General features: G+C 44.4%; 1 protein-coding gene across 1 annotated transcript in view; it reads left to right on the forward strand.

The window, feature by feature from the left end:
• lrig3 (leucine-rich repeats and immunoglobulin-like domains 3) overlaps positions 1-8,849 on the forward strand; it is a 41,095-nt gene extending 32,246 nt beyond the window's left edge. Inside the window, 6 exon segments of the mRNA NM_001110347.1 lie at positions 1,241-1,522; positions 1,627-2,106; positions 5,115-5,276; positions 5,567-5,707; positions 7,072-7,248; positions 8,501-8,849. Of these exon segments, the coding sequence (NP_001103817.1) occupies positions 1,241-1,522; positions 1,627-2,106; positions 5,115-5,276; positions 5,567-5,707; positions 7,072-7,248; positions 8,501-8,694 (1,436 nt within the window). The 3' untranslated portion in view covers positions 8,695-8,849.
• Positions 8,850-10,423: the final 1,574 nt, after the last annotated feature.

Below are 10,423 nucleotides of genomic sequence, written 5' to 3' on the forward strand. Positions count from 1 at the left end.
TAAGCTAGTTTTTAACAACAGATGGCGCTCTAGGCTAGTTTTTAACTTGTTTGTAATAGTATATAAGCTAGTTTTTAACAACAGATGGCGCTCTAGGCTAGTTTTTAACTTGTTTGTAATAGTATATAAGCTAGTTTTTAACAACAGATGGCGCTCTAGGCTAGTTTTTAACTTGTTTGTAATAGTATATAAGCTAGTTTTTAACAACAGATGGCGCTCTAGGCTAGTTTTTAACTTGTTTGTAATAGTATATAGGCTAGTTTTTAACAGCAGATGGCGCTCTAGGCTAGTTTTTAACTTGTTTGTAATAGTATATAAGCTAGTTTTTAACAACAGATGGCGCTCTAGGCTAGTTTTTAACTTGTTTGTAATAGTATATAGGCTAGTTTTTAACAGCAGATGGCGCTTTAGGCTAGTTTTTAACTTGTTTGTAATAGTATATAAGCTAGTTTTTAACAACAGATGGCGCTCTAGGCTAATTTTTAACTAGTTTGTAATAGTAGATAGGCTAGTTTTTAACAACAGATGGCGCTCTAGACTAGTTTGTAATAGGAGATAGGCTAGTTTTTAACAGCAGAGGGCCCTCTAGACTAGTTTTCAACAGCAGATGGCACTCTAGAATAGTTTGTAGGAGTTGATAGACTAGTTTTTAACAGCAGATGGCGCCCTAGACTAGCTTTCAACAGCAGATGCCGCTCTAGACTAGTTTGTAGTAGTTGATAGACTAGTTTTTAACAACAGATGGCGCACTAGGCTAGTTTTTAATGGTACATAGGCTTGTTTTTAACAGCAGATGGCGCTCTAGACTAGTTTTCAACAGCAGATGCCGCTCTAGACTAGTTTGTAGTAGTTGATAGACTAGTTTTTAACAGCAGATGGCGCTCTAGGCTATTTCTTACCAGCAGATGATGCTCTAGAATAGATTTTAACAGCAGAAGGCGCTTTAGACCAGTTTTTAATAGTAGATGGCGCTCTAGACTAGTTTGTAATAGTAGATAGGCTTGTTTTTAACAACAGATGTTGCTCTACGCTAGTTCTGAACAGTAAATAGGTTTTGACCAGTAGATGGTGCTCTAGGCTAGTTTTTGACATTAGATAGGCTTACTTTTCGACAGCACCATAGACTAGTTTTTAATAGTAGTTTGGCTAGTTTTTACCAGCAGATGGCGCTCTAGGCTAATCGTTAACAGCAAATGGCGCTCTAGGCTAGTTTTTTAAAGCAGATGTGTTTTCTCCGCAGTGCTGCCGTTCTTCACCAAGACGCCGATGGACCTGACGATCCGCGCTGGGGCTACTGCTCGTCTGGAGTGTGCAGCTAGTGGACACCCCTCTCCGCAGATCGCCTGGCAGAAAGACGGAGGCACTGATTTCCCTGCGGCGCGCGAGCGGAGGATGCACGTCATGCCCAGAGACGACGTGTTCTTCATTGTGGACGTGAAAACAGAAGACATCGGTGTCTACAGCTGCACTGCGCAGAACACAGCTGGAGCTATCTCTGCTAATGCTACGCTAACGGTGCTCGGTGAGTATGTGCATGTCGGTTTTAATAATGATGGTTAGAGAAGTGTGTAGAGTGTGTGTGCTCTGTTTCTGATCGCTGTGAGTTTGGTGTTGTTTATCCTTCAGAAACGCCTTCATTCCTGCGTCCGCTGCTGGACCGTGCGGTGGCGAAGGGCGAGACGGCGGTGCTGCAGTGTATTGCGGGCGGCAGTCCTCCGCCGCGCCTCAACTGGACCAAAGACGACAGCCCCCTACAGGCCACTGAACGCCACTTCTTCGCCGCAGGGAACCAGCTGTTGATCATCGTGGATGCAGCAGAGGGCGACGCTGGCACCTACACCTGTGAGATGTCTAACCCGCTGGGCACCGAGCGTGGAAACCTGCGGCTCTCCGTCCTGCCCAATCCTAACTGTGACCAAGGGCCGGCAGGGGGAGGGGCTGTGGGGGCCGCGGGAAGCGGACGGGGCCCTGAGGATGACGGCTGGACCACAGTAGGCATCGTCATCATCGCAGTGGTGTGCTGTGTGGTGGGGACATCTCTAGTGTGGGTCGTGATTATTTACCACACACGCCGGCGCAACGAGGACTGCAGCGTCACCAACACTGGTCAGTTCACACACACACACACACACACACACACACACACACACACACACACCAATTCCAATTTATTTTTTACCCCTAGCCCTTTCTCTTGGCTCTTGAAACAGAGTGTGACGGGCTTTAGATTCACCCAAGAGAAATGGGACAGCACCACAACACACACACGTCATCATATGCCATGAGACCTGTTGCATTATTTTTGGTGTTATCTTCAGGAAATCACAGATATCCTGTTATCATAATGATATAATGTGGTAATCATCTTGTAAGTTGCCTGTGTATTTACACCATGGCCAAATTCATCTGTAATTAACATTAACGTTACACCAGACACTGTAAAAAGCTCATTCCCAGCCACTGGACCAGGGCCAAACCCGGCCCCCGAGGCAATTTGTTCCGGCCCTCCAAAAAGTGACCAAGACATTAAAAATGAATTTAGTTCAGTCGAATAACGGCTGCTATAGTTATGAAGTGGCGTGCGTCTCTGTTCAATACAGCACGAGCTGCAGTTGACGGCTGCGCAGAGCGCGAGTCACCTGACATTAAGCGAGTGGCGCGGGCAGCCGAAAACATTTGGATATGTTTGTAGAAAAGGCCTTTTGTACAATGCACTGATATCATTAATAGGGATGCAATGATTAGCCGATTCCTCTATTAACCCCATAAATTCATTACGGTTAATTAATCGTAAAGGCTTCTCAACGCAGCGTTTCTGTTGCACAGAACAAAGCTGCTGCAACTAAACAAAATAATTGCAATTGTGTGCTAATTTAAAGTTCCGAGCTCATACCGAGAATAATACACATGCAGGCCGTTCACATATTGCGTCTTTTCCACACTAAAGTTCATTATTTCCAATGGAGACGTGTGCATGTTGGGAGCGGTGCGTGCATGGCTCGGCAGTGGACCGATGCTCTTGCGCCCTCCAAGTGCACACAGTAGAAAACATCTCACGCTGTAGTGGTGAGAGTTGTGCTTGACTTTCAGTGCAGTGTAAACAAAAGATACGTCAGGCGAATTATTATAAATTATTAAAATGATCACGTATGCATGAACGCAGATAATAACAGTTTATTTAAATTCTCAGCTAATATATGGCTTAAATTAACATTAGACACTGTTTTCTATTTAATTTATTTATTTATTTAATTTATTCAGTCGTTTATTTTCATTGTAAAATCATGTTCAAATCAAAAATAACTTATTTTTAAGTCACAAGAGTGAAATTAGACGACTGTTTGTTTTTAATTAGTATTTTGTGCTGTATTTTGTCAAAGTCTCTTTAAGGTAAGTCATTTCACTCGGCGACCATCTTTGAAACGCCTCTCGTGCAGTATGCTCGGGCATTCTGTTTAAATGAGGAAACATCAAATACTCCAAAACTACTTGCCAAAGCTTACGATTACATTTCATATTAGGAATAACCAATAAAATTAAACAACAAACTGTGTCTTTAGTTTCATTTCTGAATGTTCGTATCACACAAAATCTGCAGAAACTCTCATCTGGTCCGAGCCCCTCCCTCTGAGAATTGTCATTCTATATCGATCGCTGATTGGCTCCTATGCCAGAAGGCGGGCTTTATTTACCATATAGCGATCACTGATTGGCTCCTATGCCAGAAGGTGGGCTTTATTTGCCATATAGCGATCACTGATTGGCTCCTATGCCAGAAGGCGGGCTTTATTTGCCATATAGCGATCACTGATTGGCTCCTATGCCAGAAGGCGGGCTTTATTTGCCATATATCGATCGCTGATTGGCTCCTATGCCAGAAGGCGGGCTTTAGTTGCCATATAGCAATCACTGATTGGCTCCTATGCCAGAAGGCGGGCTTTATTTGCCATATATCGATCGCTGATTGGCTCCTATGCCAGAAGGCGGGCTTTAGTTGCCATATAGCAATCGCTGATTGGCTCCTATGCCAGAAGGCGGGCTTTATTTGCCATATATCGATCGCTGATTGGCTCCTATGCCAGAAGGCGGGCTTTATTTGCCATATATCGATCGCTGATTGGCTCCTGTACTACAAGGCGGGGCTTTTCAATTGTTTTTGTATTTATTTTTTATTCTTTAGACTACATTTTATGTATATATTTAGATTACATTTTACGTATAATTGTGTTTATTGTAAATTCTTTCTTAAAACTCTACTTTTTGCATTAATATTATATGGTAGGCACCTAGGGTCTGAGAGTAACGTAATTTAGATTCTCCATATGTCCTGTACATGTGGTTGAATTGACAATAAAGCTGACTTTGACTTGACTTTGACTTCATTCGCCATATTGACTGTTGCACTTTTCCCCATTCAAAAGTAAACGAGCGACACGTCTTGTGTATTCTAGAGTCTTTGATTTGATTACTGAGCAGCAGTAAACAGCACTTTAAAATATAAGCAGTTTTCTTGTGATCTTCTAGTTGTGTTTTAAATTTAATAAATGCATAATAAAGGTGATAACCGTGAAACCATGACCATTCTTCAGACTATAATCCTACAAGCAAAATCTATTATTGTTGCATCCCTAATTGCTACGCAGTTCAAAACATGAATGTGTTTGAATGTAGAAGCAGCTTGAGCAATGCACTGATTTTGTGCCTCAAAATACAACATTTAAATATGCTTGTAAGTGATGTTATGTAGTTTCAAAATACAACATATAAACATTTTATTGTTGAAAAAGCCAATGTGGGTGTCCTAAGGAGGTAAAATCCAGCATATGGGCTCTTGTATGCTGTTGTGTCATCAGTCATATCTCTCCAGCCCCTCATTTGGGATGCTCTTCATGAACTGGCCCCCATGACAAACGAATTGAATAGCCCTGCGCTGGACTTTTCTGACAGAGTATGTTGTGTGTGGGACTACTATACAGGAGTTATATTATCAGCTGACGCATTTACATCATGTATGAAGGGGCAGGACAGGGTCTCCTTTAACCCCAGTAGCTTTATCTGTGTGTGTGTGTGTGTGTGTGTGTGTGTGTGTGTGTGTGTGTGTGTGTGTTGTGCAGATGAGACGAATCTCCCAGCAGATATCCCCAGTTACCTGTCGTCTCAGGGCACGCTGGCGGAGCGGCAGGACGGGTATATGCTGCCGTCTGAGAGCGGCAGCAGCCATCAGTTCATCAGCTCCTCCATCGGGGGATTTTACATGCCGCCCAAAGACATGAACAGTAAGACATGACCTCTGACCTCTGATCACTTCATTTGCAGAAGGACATCATTTAGTTTATACTTTTAAAATTTACTAATTAAAAAAAAATGTGTGTGTGTCTGTGTGTGTGTGTCTCTGTGTGTGTGTCTCTGTGTGTGTCTCTGTGTGTGTCTCTGTGTGTGTGTCTCTGTGTGTGTGTCTCTGTGTGTGTGTCTGTGTGTCTCTGTGTGTGTGTCTGTGTCTGTGTGTGTGTGTGTGTGTGTGTGTGTGTGTGTGTGTGTGTGTGTCTGTGTGTGTGTGTTCCCGCAGGCCTCTGTCAGCTGGACACCGGCAGTGAAGCGGATCTGGAGGCTGCGATCGACCCTCTGCTCTGCCATTATCAGGGGCCCGTCGGCTCACTGCTGACACCGGGAGCACACTACAGCGCAGAGCTGCCCGACACATACACTGGTGAGACACACACACACACACACAGAATAATGAGAGATACACACATGGCACACAAACACCTACTCCGACCCATGAGAGATACACATATAACACACACACACACACACTGATAAGAGATACACACACACACACACACACAATATCAGATACACACAAACTATCCATCTATACATACACACACACACTGACAAGAGATACACACACGCACACTATATCAGATACACACAAACTATCCATCTATACATATACACACACACACACACACACACACACACTGATAAGAGATACACACACACGCACACTATATCAGATACACACAAACTATTCATCCATACATACACACACACACACACACACACACACACACACACACATACTGATAAGAGATACACACACACGCACACAATATCAGATACACACAAACTATCCATCCATACATACACACACAAACACACACACTGACAAGAGATACACACACGCACACTATATCAGATACAGACAAACTATCCATCCATACATACACACACACACACACACATACACACACACACACATACTGGTAAGAGATACACACACACAGACTCAGTAGACATACGTACACTGATAAGACACACACACACACACTAAACACACACTGGTAAGAGATAAACACGCTACACACACACACTGCTTAGACATATACAAACACACTGGTGAGAGAAAAACACTATACACATACACTGGTGAGAGATACACACACTATATACACACACACACACTATACACACAACATATACATATACCAGACACACACACTGGTAAAAGATACACACACTATACACACTCTGGTATGAGTTAAACAGATGCTACACACACACACACACACACACACTCACACACAGGCACACACACACACTGGTTAGAGATACACAAACACACTGGTGAGAGAAAAACACAAACTTTACACTGGTGAGAGTAACACACACAAACACTATACACACAATATAAACACATACTAGAGACACACACACTGGTTAGAGATACTCACACACTATACACACACTGGTAGGAGATTAACACACACTATACACACACACACACACACACACACACTCTGTCTCTCTGGTGAAAGTAAAACACAAACTATACACACATAAACTATATACACACACACTATTCACACTATATATGCACACACACACACACACACACACTGATAAGCAATAAACACACTATTCACACACTTTTTAGAGATACACACACTATATACACGCACACACTGATGAGAAATAAACACACACACACACACACACACACACACACACACACACGTACATTATAAACCCAGAGCTCTGATGTGTGTGTTGATGGTTCGTCCTCTGCAGTGTGTGTGTCGGAGCCGCGTCTCCTCTCAGACTCTTACAGCAGGAAGAGGGATTTCTACACCTGCAGCTCCTCATTGGATCCCTGCGATCACATGATGCTGCCGCACGACATCCCTTCCTGTGTGGACGACTGCGAGACGGACCAGTGTGTTCTGCCCCGCTCTGGGTCATACATGGGTGAGTTCACAAACACGTGTGTGTGTGTGAGTGAGATGCAGGCTATTGTTGTCATGTTGTTGTAAGTGTGTGTGGTGTGATATGTTATTGTGTGTGTGTGTGTGTGTGCGTGTGTGTGTGTGAGATGCAGGCTATTGTTGTCATGTTGTTGTAAGTGTGTGTGGTGTGATATGTTATTGTGTGTGTGTGTGTGTGCGTGTGTGTGTGTGAGATGCAGGCTATTGTTGTCATGTTGTTGTAAGTGTGTGTGGTGTGATATGTTATTGTGTGTGTGTGTGTGTGTGTGTGTGTGTGTGTGTGTGTGTGTGAGATGCAGGCTATTGTTGTCATGTTGTTGTAAGTGTGTGTGGTGTGATATGTTATTGTGTGTGTGTGTGTGTGTGTGTGTGTGTGTGTGTGTGTGTGTGTGTGTGTGTGTGTGTGTGATGTAACAGTAGTCATATATGAGTTACTCTTTTGTTACTTGTAATGCGCTACAGCTAACACTGATAATGCTAGCATGAATGAAAGTGGCTTTATTGTGTGTACAGCTATACACATGATGCATTAATTACGCTTCTTACATCATATTATATTATTTTTATATTAATTGTATTTATTATATACTCACCGGCCACTTTATTAGGTACACCATGCCACGCTCGAAGTCACTTAAATAAGTTCTGATGCTCAGTCTGACCTGCAGCAGATCGTCTTGACCATGTCTACATGCCTAAATGCAGTGAGCTGCTGCTGCCATGTGATTGGCTGATTAGACATTTGTGTTAACGAGCAGCTGGTGTACCTAATAAAGTGGCCGGGGAGTGTATACTGCAGAATGTTTGATTCTGATTGTCTGTGGAGCACTCTAGCTGTGTGATTGTATGAAAACAATGGCACTATAAAGTAGTTCCGGCAGGTTTGGAGTGCAGTGCATCTCCTTATCACTCTATGAATGAATGACTAGAGTTATTTCACAGCTACAACAGTCAAAAATCACATCAGAACACAACAGAATCAGGACACTAATGCTATACACAGGTTTGTGGACAACAAAACCTGACTGACACTCTGTCAAATGCAACATCTCAACAGCGGAGATCAGCACAATAATACACTCTGATCTGTTCAGTTATTAGACAATAATGCTACATCATAACCTCGCCTATACATTATTGTCAAACAACTCACCGTGACTAACTCCTCACTGAATGCATTGATGGCTAAGCATGTGTGTGCTGGTGTTGCTAACGCTGCGCTCCTGTGGCCTCAGGTACGTTTGGGAAAGCGGCGTGGCGTCCAACACAGGATCACAGCGCCGTCATCCTCCACGAGAACCCGTACGCAGCTCTACACGCAGAGGAGGAGCTCACACACACACCCTCACACACACACAGCAGTGTTTACGAGCAGCCCTTCGACAGCCGGACGATAGACAGCAATCCCACAACACCCCTGGGCTCCTAGCACTCGCTCGCTCCGCCAGAACCCCCTCTACCTCACAGAGAGCTGAATGTAAATGAGCAACGCTTGTACAGAGAAACCCCGTGTATGGCTTTTTATACAGATCTATATTTTGTAAATGAATAGTGTAAATATGACTGCAGAGCGTCAGCGCTGTAGAGAAGCCGCTGGGCTGGGCAGGAGGTTTATTCCGCTTTGGCTTTTGCTTGGAGCTCAAGTAAAGCACCGTTTGCACAAACTATAGTACGCAATAAACACTCCATGAGCTGCTACACACTCGCGTCGTCTTCATTCTGTGTTCGTGCTTTTATTAATCATCATCATATAGTATAGGTTGGAGGTTATTATTGCAAGCATTATTTTATGAAGCGGTCTGAACCTTATGCGCTTGATTGAATCCCTTATGTGATCAGCGACATCATCTAATGGGTAAATGTGGTTTCAGCTTGTCTTTGTTTTCAGTAAGGCTTGAAAAAGGCTTTGAAGTAGAGATCTGCGCGGGACTAAATGTTGAATCCCGCTCCCGCCCGCACCTGCCAGGTTTTAGCCCGAACCTGACCGCTCCCGCTTATATAAAGAATTTATTGTCCCGCTGCCCGACCCGCCCTGTTTTCTGCCCGCCGCGCCCGATCCCGCTAAAGAGCGGGGGAGAACAAAACCGAAAATCCCCCAGCTATACAGTCCAGACACCCAAGCTGTCTGTATAAACACACACACACAGCACCAAGCACACACAAACACAGACAAATCTCTCTCTCATACGCGCGCGCGCACTAACACACACACAAGCACCAAGCAGACACACAGGCGTTTGCTGTTATATCAGCTCAAAGGCTTGTAATACCATGTATCAAGTACCAATGTAATACCAAAAGGCTTTATATAAAAGTATATAAATACTGAGTCGCGCCAGCTCCGGGCCGCAGCACACATTACTCTCGGGCCGATTCCTGCGTGGATGCGGCAGCGTCGGCTCGCTTACGGCCGCCGCATCTAGCCCGATTGATTCGGGCCGGAATCGGGCGGTGAGTCCACAAGCATCCGGAGTCCGGCAGCCGGAGCCGGGCCGAGTGGTAAGTCTCCGGCAGGCGAGAATCTAGCCGGAACTGGCCAGAGTGTATTTTGCTATCTGGGAAAACTCTCTCTCTCATTCGCGCGCGCGCACTAACATACACACACACAAGCACCAAGCTCTCTCTCTCTCTCTCTCATTCGCATAGAGATATCCGCGATATTGCTAGACAGCCCGCTCCCGTCCCAAATTAAACCCGTTACCGACCGCTCCCGCGATTTATTCGGAAATTTATTAATGCAGACCTCTACTTTGAAGAACCCTCAAAGTACATGATGTCTTCAGATTTTATACTATTTAAGTGATATTAAGTGATTCTAAGTGACATTTGAAAAGGTTTCATTTGCTTGGGTTATATTTGGAGGACTGCTGAGAAACCTTACGCTCCATTCACACGGGGCTTCAGCATCAACGCTTGACTGAAGGCGTGTCTGAAGTTGGGGCTGATGCGATCGTCATAACAGTGTCAGCCAATGAAATTCAGTCAGCAATAGGCCACTGTCTAGCTGGTGTATTTGCATACAGCGATCTGATTGGCTGATGCTTCCGTCTGCACTTGAAAAGTTGAGCTAGTCCCAACTTCTGCAGCGAGCAACACCTCTGAAGCGGCGCAGACGGATCCACTATGTAGTTCGGCAAGGCCTGACGTCACCCATTCAA

This window comes from Danio rerio, chromosome 4 (assembly GCF_049306965.1).
Source record: "Danio rerio strain Tuebingen ecotype United States chromosome 4, GRCz12tu, whole genome shotgun sequence".
Classification (NCBI taxonomy): domain Eukaryota; kingdom Metazoa; phylum Chordata; class Actinopteri; order Cypriniformes; family Danionidae; genus Danio; species Danio rerio.